Source organism: Petaurus breviceps, unplaced genomic scaffold, assembly GCF_028583685.1.
Source record: "Petaurus breviceps papuanus isolate PSGF00001 unplaced genomic scaffold, PetGlider_PUasm1.0 90535, whole genome shotgun sequence".
NCBI classification, from domain to species: domain Eukaryota; kingdom Metazoa; phylum Chordata; class Mammalia; order Diprotodontia; family Petauridae; genus Petaurus; species Petaurus breviceps.
In genome coordinates, this window is record NW_027187270.1 from 637,204 (window position 1) to 653,245 (window position 16,042).

At 43.2% G+C, this 16,042-nt stretch overlaps 1 protein-coding gene across 5 annotated transcripts in view; it reads left to right on the forward strand.

Annotated features, from left to right (window-relative positions):
* Window positions 1-16,042, forward strand: part of MAMLD1 (mastermind like domain containing 1) — a 126,631-nt gene that overhangs the window by 16,698 nt on the left and 93,891 nt on the right. For 2 of the 5 annotated variants that reach the window (XR_011163349.1, XM_069063025.1), the window contains exon 2: window positions 13,348-13,666. The exons of 2 other annotated variants lie outside the window; for them this stretch is intronic. Coding sequence is in view for 2 of the 3 variants with exons in the window: in XM_069063025.1 (XP_068919126.1) it covers window positions 13,652-13,666 (15 nt within the window). In the remaining variant the exon portion in view is untranslated. The remainder of the gene's footprint in view (window positions 1-13,347; window positions 13,667-16,042) is intronic. One more of the 5 variants, XM_069063026.1, reaches the window with a different exon arrangement.

Genomic DNA, 16,042 nt, shown 5'->3' on the forward strand with positions numbered 1-16,042 from the left:
TCCATCCCACAGGTGGGATTAACAAGCTCTGGGTTTTAACACAATCAATTTGAAAACCAAGCCAATACAGGGGAATCTTTATATTCCATTACTATCACACTAGTCCAGCCTGACTCTGTGGCTCTGGGCCTACTGCTCCCATTTCCATGTCTATTTGCACTTCTGTAAAATGTGGGCAACTTTCTTAATCTGCCTGAGCCTCAGTTTTCTCTTCTGTAAAATGAGGGTATTGAACTTGTGGCCTCCGAGGTCCCTCCTAGCTCTCTGAGCTCTGATTCTCTCTGATGCTCTGATCACAGAAGTTCAAAGGTCCTTTCAGCTGTCTAATTAATTGAAGCTGAAATATTGCAAATCAGAAGCCCATAGCATTCCCATGACACTCTGAGTATGGTGAGTCCTGAGTATCACTGCCCATTTTATAGAGCGGCCAGAGATGAAGAGACTTGCCCAGGGTCATATGGCTAGTTCAAACTAGGATTCCAACCCAATCTTAACTCCAAACCCAGCATTTATATGCTGCCTCTGAAGAAAAACATTGGTTTTTGTGGAGACAAAATGGCAACAGTGAAAGAAAAAAGTGATTCCTTCCATTGGTTATTTTGGCCATCCAGCCCCAAACAAAACTGTCTGCCTAATCGTCTTCTCATCCTAAAGGGACAAGGGCTTTTGGCACTGTTTACTGACAGAGGGTTGGTTACAGATGACTCTGTGCTTACTTGGTACCTCCTATGGTCATGCATATTAAAAGGAAGTTGAGGCCATGCTCCAGGACTTAGGAGTAATGTAATTAAACAAGACTTCCTTCCAAACAAATCCTGTTGTATGTTGACCCATCTACTCTTGAAAAAACCAGTGGCACTGGGCACCATAGCAAAGCTGTGTTTTAGAAAGGACCATTGATATCCAACGGTTGTCTCAAAGATACTATCTTCTTTTAGCTGTAATAAGAATTGAATTGATTTGTGCAGGGTGGGAATTTCATACTGTGTGGACTTTCGATATTACGACATGTATGGTGCCATGGAAAGTATTTGTTCTTGGCTTCAAGGAAGACCAGGGCTCAAATCCCACCCGAAGGCTTACTGGTTATTTATGGGCATGTATATCAAGTGAAATGATTTATGTCAAATGTTTTGCAAACTTTCAAATGTCAGCTTTTATTTTAATATGATTGGTCTCCCAAGTTTTCCTTTTGGTTTTCTAGAGTTTTTGTATATAGAAAGCATCATAGATTCCTAGGCTATTAGAGCTGGCAGATACCTTAGCAATCTAGTCTAATAACTTCCCACATTTTCCACACACACACACCCACATCTGAATTTAAAGATGTGAAGAAAGTAAGTGACTTATCTGAGGTCATACAGTGTCAATGGCATAACTCAGATCACTTTTTAAAAAACTAAACATTGTTTAGATCAAGTAAATTGGGGTTAGTTACAAAGACAACTTGGAGGTGTAGGGATAAGCAATTACATTGTAAAACCATAGTAGCGAAAGTAGGTATTATATTATTCTTTCTCTTTTATATTAGTCTTGCCTCTAGTCCTTTAAGTGCAGGTAATGAAGATCTGATATTATTGGCAACTTAATTTCAGAGATCAGCAGAAAAGATAGAGAAAGTACTTATTACATTCTTATCTCTCTTTTATATTAGTCTTGCCCCTACTCTTTTAGTGCCAGTAATCAAGAACTGTTATTACTGGCAGCTTAATTTAAGAGACCAGCAGAAAAGATAATTCCACGACACATTTGTAGTTTATATGGAAGCTACTCAAGCTGAGTATGCCTCTGGTTGGTGATGATTTACTAATATAAAGATTCAGTCTAGAATATGGGATAGAAATCCAGTGAATTTGTAAAGGCTTCTCAACTCTTAAAGCTCCCCAGTCTGATAGGACAATGGGCCAGCTTTGACCCTCCACATCAAGTGGACGATGTCAGCAGCTCTCTATCAGAAACCCTGGCTCATTGGCTGGCTTGCCACGTTCACCAAAAAACCCCTCCTCACCTTCTCTGCCTTTGCAATTCCCAGAATGTCAATATGAACAATGTCTGGTTCCTCCAGGGCTGTGTCAAAGGATCCCATAGTGAGGGTATTCCCCTTTAAATTTGTCTGCCAATGGTCTAAGAGCCATCTGATGGTAGCCTCTGTCCCCTGGGCTACCACTCCACCCCTATCACAGTGTAAAGCCCTACAGGACTGAAGATAGCCTCATGGGTTTGTCTATTTCATAGTTTGCTGTGGCCAAAATAATTAATCACCCAATGACCGACTTTTTATGGTAGCATTCACATTTTAAAAACTTGATGATAATAGATGAATTGGCAGGTTATTTCACCAACAGAACTTTTAGAATTCCAAGTTGCCTTTTTAAAGAGTCATATAAAAGGATTGCTGTTGGGTATTAAGACTTCAGGGACTTTAATTGGAGGGATAAGATTGCAGTCCAGAGAGGCTACTTTGAAATGTCTTATTTGTGAAAGTTACAGAAACTCAAGTAGATCCTTAATTCACACCAGACTTGAAACTCTTTTTACTAACAAGTCTCTAATATTATTGATCAACTGTACTACTCAAAGGTCTATAGGCACATAGCTCACATGCAAGGTGGTAACATCTTTGCCATTCTCAGAAATAATTAAAAAGGGATCTTAACAGAGGGCAACAGTCTAAGAAAATTGTGTGTGTTGCAATAAAATAGTACTTGTCCATAATGATCTGATCCAAGATAAACATTATAGGAATGGCTCACAAGAATTGACACATTTGTAGTTTATATGGAAGCTAGATTTTGGGGCAAGGAAAAAACAAAAAACATAAAGGAGGGAAGAGTGCATGAACAAATAAGGGAGTGGGGTTTTGAAGGGAGTAGGCTGTTGCTTTGTATCATCCTCTTGATAACTTTTTCATTTGGCTGGGAAAATGGCCTGCCTCAAGGACTCTGGCTTCACAAAGTTGATAGTCAACCATGTTGGAGCCACTCCAGAAACAAGAACCCTTGATAACAGTTGCAGGGATTCATGCATACTAGAAAAAACATGGTTGATAACTAAAACTTGGCCTACAGCTCTGTCACTGAGGGAGCATCAGGCTGATCATTTTTCTAGTCTCTTCAGTTGTCCTACTGTCCCCATTTTCTTCCTTTCCTTTGCAATGTCTTCTGGGCAGCTAAGTGAGGAAAAAGGCAGAGACTTGACTGATGGTAAGCCAGAGCCGAATTCCTCCTGAAACAGAAAAACTGTCATGTCATAAAAGTCACCCACCCAACCAGTGTCTTTGCCACCCCAAGCCCAAATGATCTCTCTTAGCTGCTAGGATGCCTTCCAGAAGCCCTTTTGGGAGGGACTCCGAGCCCCAGTCCATCCCCTGTCCTCCAGTTTACCCCCTTATTTAGGGACTTTTCTCTCAGCATCTCAAAGCCCTTCACAAAGAGCCCAAAACACTTAAATAACCATCCTAGACATTTCATTTGCTGATGAGGAAGAGAAAGTCAACACACCTCACTGTTTCCTTCTGCAAAATGAGTTGATTGGCCCTTCCAGCTTTGTCATTCTGCTTCTAAAATCAGAGAGTAACTCACCCAAAGAGAAATTATAGACTATACCCAAAGGGGCAGGAAATAATCATTTTTATGCCTTTGATTCAATGGGGTTATTTCTTAGGGAAATAAGGCCTATGGCCATTCCAGCTTGTGTCAATCAGGTTTTTTCAAACCGTGTGAATAATTCAGATTAGCCTTCCTGGAGTGATGGGGGGGTCCATACCACTCCTTGCCTATCCCTGGACTTTGCTTGTTAAGAGGGCCAATGAGTGACTTTGATCTTTTCATCACTATAGAGTTGGCGAGGGTGTTAGTGATTGTCTAATTTGAGACCCTCCTTTTATGGATTTCAGGAATGAGTTCTTAGCCTATCATAGACCCAGCCTCACTTTCTTGCTCCAAAAGTTCTAGATCGTGAGATGGGACAGATTGTTGTTTAAAATTAGAATCTTAGCCTCTCTAATCTAGAAACAATTGATGTCATGTAATGCAGCCCTTGCTTGAAGCATGAATCCATCCCTGCAAGCCACTCATCTGACCTCTGCTTGATCACTTCCAGGGACAGGAAATGCACTATCTCATATAGCAGCAAGAGAGAGAAATGAAATGACTTGGCCCACTTTTTTTTTCAAAATCACACTCAAAATATAAATGATTCTCCTACTAATTTCTCTGCTGTTCTAAGAGACTTAGGAGAGGGAAAAAAAGGACTTTTAGTCTTTTCTTAAGCAAGCATAAGTAATGGCCAGAAGAGTGCTCCTGAACCCATTTTGGTTTTTTAAGTGTCTTGCTTTTCTGGGCTTTGACTTTTTCCTATGCCTGAACCTCTCCTTGTTGCAAGCCAAGGCCATATGGCTTTCCTTCCCCTAGCAGGTGGAACTGGCTATTACCCTGAGGGGATCTAGTGAATGAGGCCAGCTAACTCCTGACCACTAAGCTTTGGAGTCCTTCTACCAAGGGAGTGGTTTATAAATGAATAAGAATGATGATGATAACCATGGCTAACATTTATATATTACTTACTATGTGCCAGGCTCTGTGCTAAGTGCTTTACATATTTTATCTCATCTGATCCTCACAACAACCCTGAGAGGGAGGTACTATTACCTACCTACCACTTTACAGTTGAGGAAACTGAGGTAAATAGGTTAAATGTTTTGCCCAGGGTCACACTGCTAGTAAGTTGCTGCTGGATTTGCACTCAGGTCTTCCTGACCTCAGAGGCAGCTCAGTAGATAGAAAACTGGACCTTGCTTCAGGAAGACCCAAGTTCAAATCCAGCCTCAGATACTTCCTAGCTGTGTGAACTTAACCTCTGATTGCCTGACAAAATGGATCCACTAGAGCCACTGGAGAAGGAAATGGCAAACTACTCTAGTGTTTTTGCTAAGAAAACCCCTTGGACAGTTTACTGATTGCCAGCACAACTTCCTAACTCCAAGCCCAGCTTTCTATCCACTACACACCCCAACTTGTCTTGTTATTCTTCCATCCATGTGCTTAAGCATTCTTGGCATAGTGGAAAGAACACTGGATTCAGTCTAAAAGACCCAAGTTCAAATGTGGGTTCTGCTACTCACTATCTCTGTGACTGTGGGCAAGTCACTTGCCCTCTCTGGGCCTCAGTTTCCTCATCTGTAAAATAAATTAGGTGATCTCTAAGGTCTCGTCTGACTCCAATACTGTAACTTTACAACTCTAGTTGTAATACTAGCACCTCTAGTATTAAAAATAGAGATGTCAGGGCAGCTAAGTGGCACATTGTATAGAGCACTGACCCTGGAGTCAGGAGAACCTGAGTTCAAATCCTACCTCAGACACTTGGCACTTACTGGCTGTGAGACCCTGGGCAAGTCACTTCACCTTGATTGCCTTGCCAAAAAAAAAAACAGAGATGTGATGTAAGGTAGATTGACCCACTCTCCATATGGACAGCTATATAGGCACAGGAAGCAAGAAGAAAGAGGACTGTGTATTACTTCCTTTAGAGCAGCACCCACTGCACTCAACCATCTGTACCACACCTTGGCCCCCACTATTGATCTTTCTGGAGGTACTGGTCATTACATGGGAGGCTCTGAGAAATGGCAAGTTTTCCAATGATGTAGCGATTCAGATAACATCAGAGCTGGAAGGCGCTTCAGAAAGATAACCTCCAGGAAACTGTGACTTGCCCAAGGTCACACAGAAAGTCAGTAGCAAAGGCATTAGTAGACTATGGCTCTCCTAACTCTTCTTCAGAATTCTTTTTCATCAGCCTGCATTGCTTTCTGCCTTTTGGAGCAGCCTGGGAATGCCTCTCTGTAGTGATGCTGGGTACCCCTAGCCTTGGAAGGGCCCTGTCTAAGGTTGATATTTTTCAAAAGGATACAGTCAGTCCCTTTTGCTATCAAAAGAGCTCTAGCAGATCCTTCTGTCACAGGAAGGTAGAAATTATTTTAGCCAGCTTAAAGCTGTTCCCCTCTCAGGGTTATTTGCATTTTGGCTGGAATAAAAGCCTTTGTATTCCTCAGAGAGGATAAAGTTTTAACATTGAAGGTCAGGCCTCTGCCTGAGAAGATTGCCTTGGGGCGGGGGAGAAAGGAATTCCTGTGTGCTGTCCTCCTCCTTATCCCAGCCCTATTCAGCCATATTTTCCCATCAAATAACATGTAGCCATTCTAGACCCCTCTTGTTCAAAGAGGATTTACTGGAGCCAAGCAGGAACTTTTATTTGCTTTTGAGCTAATGTTTATTTCTGGAGTCCTAACTAGAGATGCAGGATGGGTGGCGGAAAGGGTGCTGACTTTGGAATCAGAGGACCTGGGGTTCGAATCCCACTTCTGCCACTTAAGCCCCGTGTGCTCCTCTCTGAGCCTCAGTTTCCCCATCGTTCAAATAAGGGGGTTGGACTAGCTGGCCTTCAAGATCCCTTCCAGCTCTAACCCTAGGATTTCTATATTGTGTGCCCCTGATGGCCAGCAGTAGCCAACACCGAGGGTCCTCTTTGTGTTGATTGGGTCACTGCAGATCCGGGAAGGTTGCCTTCTGCATCTCAGCAGAATTCTGGAGTTGAGGTTGGCCTCTGCTACATTCTGACAGCCTCTCTTCCCTCCTTCATTCTCTATCTATCTTTCCATCCTTTTCATTGCTTTTTTATTTCAAAAAGTTTCTTCATAGTCATCTTCCTCTAAAGACTTAGTCATGTGGTTTCAAACCATGTCACTGTGAAAGAATTCTGGAGTGCCCATAGCCATTTCCAGTCACGTTAGGTTTTAGCTGACGGAAGCCTGGCCTGGCAATCCTATGGAAATCAATCAACAAACATCTGTTAAGTGAGTACAGTGGGCTGAGCACTGTGCTAAGAACTGGGGATTCAATAGTCCCTCCCCTCAAGGAGCTTCCATTCTAATTAGGAGCTAGATATGCAGATACAAGATAGATACAGAATGCAGACAAGGTGGTTTGGGAAGGAGAGCAGTAGTAACTGGACTGAACTTTGAAGTAACCCAGGGATTCCAAGAGATAGAGGTGAGAAGGGAATCCATTCTAGGAATGAGGCACCTAGTTCAGGCCCTCATCACCTCTCACCTGGACTATGGCAATGACCTCCTCACCCCCAGCCCATCTTCCACACAGATGCCCAAATGATTTTCCTTAAGCAAAGGTCTGACCTTATCATTTTCTTACTTGCTTCAAGTCCAGTGGCTCCTCCTTATTGCTTCTACAATCACATATAAAATGCCTCTGCTTAGCTTTTAAAGCCCTTTACAACATGACTCCAAGATATCTTTCCAGCCTCATTGGGCATTAGTCCCCCTCCCCCACACTGCAACACAGCTGAGTTTCCTCATACTCGACACTGCCTCTTGGCTCTCTGTGCCTTTGTCCCCCAAGACGTGCCATGCCTGGAATGACCTCTCTCTTCACTGCTACCACTCCGAAGCTTTCTCTTTCCTTAAGACACAGTTCAAGCACCGTCTTATACAGTCCTGATTCCCCTCACCTACTTGTACCCTTCTTCTCAAGTCACCTTGTATTGAACTAATCTGTATTTATTAATATTTATTCTGCACATTCTTATATATGTATTTGTCTCCCTTGTTAGAATGTAGGGTTGGTTTGGGGTTTTGTATAGAGAGATCTTTTTCATCTATTGCATTTTTATCCCTGCTGCCTAGGTCAATGCCTGGCTGGAACATAGTAGGTGCTTAACACATACTGTTTGGTTGGATGGTTGACTAGGAAAATCACTTTGGCAGCGGTACAGACCATGGGCCAAAATGAGGAGAGAGAAGATGACAAGAACACTTAGGCCACCATTGCTGTAGTCCTGGTGAAAGGGCCTCCATCAGGGTAGTGGCTGTGTGTGCAGAGAGAAGGGATTGGCAATGAGAGATGCTGTGAAGGTCAAAATGGTAACTGCCAGATTTGGAAAATGCTTAGATCTGTGGGGAAAAGGCTAGTGAGACATTGAAGATGACTTGAGGTTGGGAAGCTAGGAAACTGGGAAGATGACCTTGCTCTCAGTAGATTCTGAATAGTCAGTTCTGAAGAGGGGGTGGGCTTTAGAAGAAAGACCACAAGCTCTGTCTGCCCTGGACCAGTTGAGTTTGAGATGCCTCCCGGCATTGGCTCAGAAACATATAAAAGGCAGTTGGTGCTATGGGACTGGCCTTCACTAGAGGGATCTGGGCCTCCAGAGATAAGAAATGACCACGGTAGTTTTTGGGGAGGGGAAAAGAGGGTAGGTGGAGATTCTCCAGGCTGGCCTCCCTTATTAGCAATCAAAAGGCTCATTACACATAGTTCCAAGTGGGAATTAACTGTTTATTTTGGGATCCTCAAGACAATTTGCCATACCTTTCTATCCTGGTGAGCAGTTCTCCTAGCCTGAACTGGTGAAGGGAAGTGGACCTGTCTTTGCTCAGTGAAGTAGTTTTCTAAGGTACTATTAAAACATTTTTTCCCTCGTTTTTATGAATCATAGGTGCAGGAGTATATATATTTAGAGCTGGAAGGACCCTTAGAGAACATGTAGTCCACATTGTGCAGATAGGGAAACTGAGGTCTAGAATGGAGAAGTGACTTGCCCAGGGTCCTGCAACTAGCTAGTGGCTTAGCCGGAATGTGAGCTCCAGGTCTGCAGTGTTCTCCCCATCATACTGTTCTGTTTCCCAGACTTAGTAGAGCATGCATAGATGCCCACCTTCCTTGGGTTTGCTGATGACCCACAGAACATAGCATTTAGGTGTTTGCTGCTTTTTACTCTTTTTCTATCATGCCCTGTTCCTGCTCCTTCAGAATACTGATGACAACTCCCTCCCCCTCTTCAAGTGTTTTATGGTTTACAGAGCAGTTTCTTCACAGCAACCCTGGGAGACAGGCTAGGCAAGCAGTAGTAACCCCCCATGGGAGAGTCCCGGTGTTGCACAATTGTGGCTTTTTGCTATTTCCTCTGCTGCTTGCAGGAGCCCCTACTACATCTGAGAGCACTATCAAAAGTAGTTTGATTTGGGGGGTGAGGCAGGGGAAGCAATCTTTGTGATTCAAACAAATTGGATCTTGCTGCTGGATGGGTTCATCCATCTATAAATATCTTAACACAGTTTTGTGGAGTTTCCCTGCCCCCTTATCTCTGAGAATTGGGCCTAGCTCTCCAGTCTTATAGTGATCCCAGCTTTAGGTGAGGAACTTTCTGGCTACCATGGATTCCACTTGGCCTTAGCAATTAATTGGCAGGCTAAATTTGAACCATGAAACTTGGAGGCAGTTGGGCGTGAAATTCTTACTCGAAAGACAAAAAGAAAGGAGAAAGCCAGTGGACTCTGCAACTTGATTATCATGAATAAGCTACTTCAAAACCAGGTTTTTGATCCTCTTTCTTCCTCTTCAGTGGGAAGGCAGGTACCAAGGAACATCTGAAAGCTTGAGGAGAAGACAGTCACCTGATTGGGAGCACTGACTTTGACAAGGTGCTTTTCCCCAGGACTTCTCAGAACTCTTTATCATAGGAGCTAAGCTTCAGAGTTGGAAGGGACCTTAGAGAGATTGTCAGCTGAAGAAGACTTTGGGGCTTGAAAAATATCTGCGGAGCCCAGGAATTCTAGTGGGAGGAAATCTGGAGCTACACAAAGCGCAGGGGGTAGGGTGGGGCGGGCTGGAGTGGGGTGGGGTAGGGCAGGGGTCCTTTGGAGCAAAAAAAATAGCAAAAGATCATCGCATATAATACCTAGTGTTGGTATATCACGGGATAGTTAGTCTTTTCCAGCAGAGAATGTTGCCTACGATGGTGGGTTCTCATGGAACCCCTTTTCACGGGGCACATAACCCAATTTGGGAAATGCTCTGTGGAGGTTGCATCACTAACCCATTGACATAGGTTGCCCTGAAACTTTGAAATATGGTCCTTTTGTGGTCATAGATAATGGGAAAAGGAAGTTTCATGGTGGCATTAAGTGAAATAACTTAGGCAAGACTATGAAAAACATTCTGGTCAAGGAATGAGAGCCATGGTAGAGGGTCCTCTGAGCCATCAGACAGTTTGTCTTTGGAGTGTTCGGTTACTTGCAGATGATATTGATTTTTATCGAATGTGTACAATCAGTTTTAGATTTGAGGACTGTAGGAGAGCTGCTTTTTTCTCCCTGCGGCCAAAGGAACTGTGTAGTACTTGCTCTAGTTTGTTCGATGTATTTTTAACTTTGCCTTTTCATCAGCTAGATGTCTTGGAGAAATGCTTATTGCCTGCTCACCTGGAGGTGGGTAGGCTGTTTGGCTTCAATAGCACATACTGGCTTGGGCTACTGTGTATGTTGGTGGGTAGACAGACTCAGGAAAGCCAAACTCAAAGCTGGATGTTAGAACGGCAGTAATCATGGGACTAACCCTAACTCGTTAGCCCTTGAGTGAAACCTAGAATTGTACTCCTTCCTTCGGGTTTGAACCTAATGCAGATACCCTCGCCACCCCTCACTTGGGGACATTGCCAAATTTTAACACTTTAACAAGCCTGCTTTGGAAAAGGAGGAAAAAAATAATACAGCCATGGAATTATCAATCTGTAGCTGAGTCCGAGGTGTCTTAGAGATGGCTAGTCCCAAAATCTCAGAATTTCTAAGTTGAAGGGACTTTATCCATCATGTGCCAGATTATCCCTGCTACAACATTCGAAAGGCAAGTCATCATCCAGATTCTGCTGGAGACCTTCATGGTGGAGGAACTTACCTCCTTCCCACAGGATCCCAGTTCACTTCTCTTGTTGTTCAGTCGTGTCTGACTCTCCGTGACCTCATTTGGAATTTTCTTGGCAAGGATACTGCAGAGGTTTGCCATTTTCTTCTCCAGCTCATTTTACAGATGAGGAAACTGAGGCAAACAGGGGGAAGTGACTTGCCCAGGGTCACATAGCTAGTAAGTGTCTGAGGCTGGATTTGAGCTCATGAAGATGAATCTTCCTCACTCCAGGCCTGGAATTCTATCCACTACAGTATATACCTAACTGTCTTTACTTCAAGTAGAAATTTGCTTCTTTGAAAATGATACTCACTGTTCCTAGATATGCCCTCTGGGACAAAGCAAAAAAAGTCTAATCCCTTTTATACATGCTAGCCCTTCAAATTCTTCAAGACAGCTATCTTGTACTCTGAATCTTCTCTTCTCTATGTCCCATTTCCTTCAGCTGATACGCAGAAGGCATGATCTCAGGCTCCTTTACCATCTAGTGTTCCTACTTTACAGGTGAAAAAAAAATGAGGTCTAGTAATTTGCCCAAGGTCATATGTATAATCTCATTTGAGGTGGGGGGAGGTATGGAATAAGGCCTTAATAGAAATGAGCATAATGCAAGTTCCAATGAGACAAGTGCAAGAGGGTTAGAATGGGTATGCTGGAAATTAGGAAAGGAGGGGATCATGGAAGGCTTCCTGGAGAAGGTGGCATCCAAGCTGCACCTTGAAAAAACCAAGAGGAATGACATGGGGTGGCATGTAGGGGAAGTCCCTTCCAGGCACAGAAATGAAAGACTCTGCACACAGAACAAAATTGGGAAAGCATGAGCAGTTCACTTGAGCTGCATCTCATAGCCCTAGAAGGGGAATGATGGGAGACGAGGCTGGAAAGTAGCTTGGAGACTATGGAAGGCTTTTCATGAATTGATTATTGAATGTTTGTAAAGGACTTTGAAGAGAAAAGCAGAGAGTTCTATGAATACCTGACTTACAATTGTTATTCTCCTCCAAGGACAAGGGGAGGGATGTTCTGGGCCCTGCCAAGTTGTGATTTGGCTTTTGCAAGTACAGGAAATAAAATGAACATTCCAAAATAATCCAAACCACTTTCCTAGTCTAAACACCTTGATTTCTGAAACATTGGTTGATTTGTGCTCTCCTAATGAAGTGACTATCTGCATGTCCTTCAAGCCCCCCAACAATAATGATACCCTTTTGGTCGTGTTTGTATTCATGGTAGCTTCCAATGAATGCTGTCAATATATGGGGTCAATCTGTCTATAGTAAGGTTCATGACTTGCCAGAGGTTGCCCAGTGACAGTCAAAGTTTGAACTCCAGATCTCATTAACCCTAAGCCCAAGGTACCACACCAGTTTTTTCCCCCTACAAAATGTCCTATTTCAATCTGAGCTACAAACTTGCAAAAATGAACACTTTTCAATCCAGAGAAATTGCTCCCTGTAATTGAGATAGAAATAGTTTGATGGGTATGATTGTCAGAGCAACTTGAACCATATGTCTTGGAAGCCCTAGCCCAGGCACCCCCAGAGAGCTGAGTTTCAGGGCTTTCCCTTCCTTCCAACCCAGCAAATCCAGTATAAATTTAGGCTGCTTGGTTTGCAGCTCTCATCGACCTAAAGGTTCTTTGGAGGGCATTACATAAACAAGCAGATAACAGGAGGGAATGCTTCATTCCCATTTCTTTCTATGAAGAAATAGAATACAGTAAAACAATGAAAGGAGCCAATCTTTTTGAGACTGAAATTTAAGTTAGATTCTCGGTTGTGCGGGAGTTTCCGCTAAAAAGTCCTATGAAAATTATGGGTTTCCTTGTCAATGTCTGCTCCAAGGGTATATGCTTTGATGTGAGAAAGACATTTTCTTAAACCTTCTGGGGGTGGGGATTTTTTCTATTCCAACATCATTCCCCCAGATTATTTTTTTTTCCCGATTTGGAAGTTGGTTATGCCTTTTGTTTTATGTCATCCTTTCCCCCAGAAGGAATCAACATTTTGGACCTTGTTAATGCTAATGCAATTACATAGACTGTCTTAGAGGTGTCAAAGACTTTATTGCCAGGACCACTATTCCCATTTAAAGGTGGAAATGCCACAGCCTCCTTGGAGGAATTGGACCCTGCTGAGCACAGGGGGCCTGAAACCCCAGTCTGTCTAGATTTCTAAAATGACTCACATTGACAGAAATCTCGACTGAAAGAGTTCCATTTTTATCTATTCCTTTGTATACTGTCACTGGTTTGGTTTGTTTTTTTAAAAAAATGAATGATAGCCCATGAGGAGAGGTACGATTTCATTTTTGCCTTATAGCCCCAATGTCTTGCACATAGTAGGCCCTTAATGAATGTTTATTGAATTGAACTGAATAGCTGCCCCTCTCCCTCCCTCCCCTCACCCCTCCTCCCCAATCCCCAGCCATGTTTTGCAGATATTAAGAGATTGCTCCCCCTTCCCCCTAGAAACTAGGCCTGCATTGTAAGCTAGAGGGTCACATTGCAAGAGTAGCTCGTGGTATATTGCCTATGGTCTGTAATAATCTTGCTAACTGCAAGTCCATTTTTGTCATTTGGTTTCTGCAGAACCTCTTAGGAATCACAAACCAACTGGAGAAGCTCTATCTGGGGTCATTATAATGACTTGCCGATAAATGTACAAGTTCTGCCGGAGGCTGTCCCGAGGCTGGCTGTTATGTGTCTGGGACGTTGTCACTACATCACACACTTCCTCGATTTCAGGATTGCCCTCTAAGCCTGTCTAATGGGATTCTCTGTTGCTGACCCTGGCTTACTCTGACCTACTTCCTTCTTCTGTCCCAGCAAGCTGTCAGCAGCTATCAGAGCACCAGGAGCCGAAATCACCGGGCACTGAGGGGGAAAAGCAAGGATGTCGCTGGTGAATGTAATTAGCTTTGTTTAACTGGCTTGTTTGCTTTGTAAATCCCTAAATTTGACCCAAAAAATGATGTGAAGATAAAGTCAGTCATTAAAATCGTATGATTCAGAACCTTATGAAAAGTCAAGAGCTTTAAAAGCACACTAAAACATGTCTGAAAAAGCGGGATACGTTCTTGGTGGCAACATAGACTTTCAATGAGAGACAAAACTTCATTTGGCACCAAATTGATGTCCCTATGTGGTTTCTTCTTTTAACTCCATGAAAACGGTAGCAATTGGGTTCTGTGTCTTGGTATCTGACACAAGTACACAACACACATAAAGGAGTTTTGAATTTCCATACCTAACATCATTAACACAACACAACACACAGGTTTAAGGAAAAGTGTCCATTATAGCTATTGAGAGAACCTCCCAGGTCTCCTGACTTCTCCCCTCTGTTCCATCATTATCTATCGCCTTCACAGCCTTTCTAGTATCCTGATCTTCCACCTTACCAATCAAGAACTTGCTTCCAGTTGCTTAAAACTAACACCTCAAGCTCTTCTCTCCCCCGGTACCTCCTCAAGACTGTCCCACTCCATCAATCCAGTCTTCCACCGTATGTTGCCATGTGGCTGTCGCTTCATTTCTGACATTTCAAAGCATTCTTGGGTCTCGCTCATTCTAACTCAACTCTCCTTTTCAGGCATATCTCACTCCTGCCCTCGATTTTAAGCTTCTTGTTCTAGATTCGTGCTAGAACCTTCTCTTAAAACTGCTTTAACTTCATCTTCCCCTTCCCCTCTAGGAGCTCCTCAAAATAAATTTGTCCTTTTGTGCCATCTTGGTTGAGGCTGAAGGTCATTTAAAGTCTCAGTGCTCCTCAGTCTTTAAATCTACTGGTCCTGGAGTCTTTTTCCATATCCCTATGGACCTAAGTTTTCATAGCATTATCTTAGACTAGTCTTGTAGACTTTTCTGCCTTCCCATTCATATTTAGGGTCACCTCCTTATTATGACTTTACCAGTCAAGTGGATGACAGGAAAGATAATTTGCTGGCAAGCAGGGCCAGGCTGATCAGATTTTTTTTTGTACCTCAGTTGCACAGCTCAGTGAGGGTGCTCAGAAAGATTTGGTTGACTATAGCAGTAAGCTCCTACAATAGGACATGTTGACAGCACAAATTCCTCCTGCACAGCTGAGCTCTAGTACTTTGTTTGGCTTTAGCCTGAGTCTTGAGCATAAGCCCATAATCATTTGAGAGCCGGGCTATATTTTAACGGCTAGCGGAGTCTCAGACACAGAACGTAGAATCCTATAACTTCCAATGCCCAAGTGAAAGCCAGCCAAGATACAATTGGATAACATGATGGGTCTCTTAAATGAATATGAAATGAATTTCATAAACCTCCAGAGATTTTGCTACCATTTTAAAGGCAAAGATGTATCAGGACTTTCTAGTTTGGATATGGCAAAGTTAGCCAGCTGAGGGGATTTGACTGTCCCTGAACTGAACTGAAGCACATTGTGTGCAGATCACCTCTTTTATTACACCCACTCTACAGCCCTGAGCTACATGGACAAATAGAAAGTGATAGAGGCATAAAGAACAAAATCGTCAGGGTAGGAGAGACACAGGCAGAATGAAGGAATGACAATGATTGACTCAGTGGGTGAATTCCTGTAGAATTTTGCCCTAGGAGCTTTCTACGGATATGCCCTTATTCCTAGTCATCTGGGTATATGACAGAAGGAAAACAGTGGGTAAAACTTCTGAGAGTCTGTAGCTCTGAAATCAGTCGAGTGAGTCATAGGATTGTAGAGTGTCAGAGCCCCAAGGGACCTCAGAGACCACATAGTCCAACCCCTTCATTTTAGAGATCCAGAAAACAAGGCCCAGAGCAGGGAAAGGCCTTATTCAGATTCACCCAGGCAGTCCATATACATTCAGGATTCAAACCTAGGCGTTGTGGCATGTCCCAGCACATTTCCAAGATCTCACACTATCTCCGAGAAGCACACAGCACTGATATTGCTTTTTCTTAGCTCAAGCAGGTTTAATCTTCAACCCCAGAAATATGTTTGTGTTTGATTGAAAATCTGAAGTTAAATATTTATCTTTCAAGAAATCTGAGCCAACAGTGCCACTGAAGGTGTGTGGAGGGAGTTCGGATCCTGATTGTGACTTTTTTTTTCCTGCTTCGAAATAGCTTACCTGACAGTGTAGAAGAGGTCAGCCTAAGTAGACAGACTAGCATCCAGGAGTGATGATACACAGCAGTTCACATACACTTGAGAACGTCTCAAGTTCACTTTGTTAACTGAAGCTTAGCTTAGCACAAGCAAACAGGAGCAGCGACCTGACACAGAACAGGCCTGAAGCAAGACTTGGGCCAC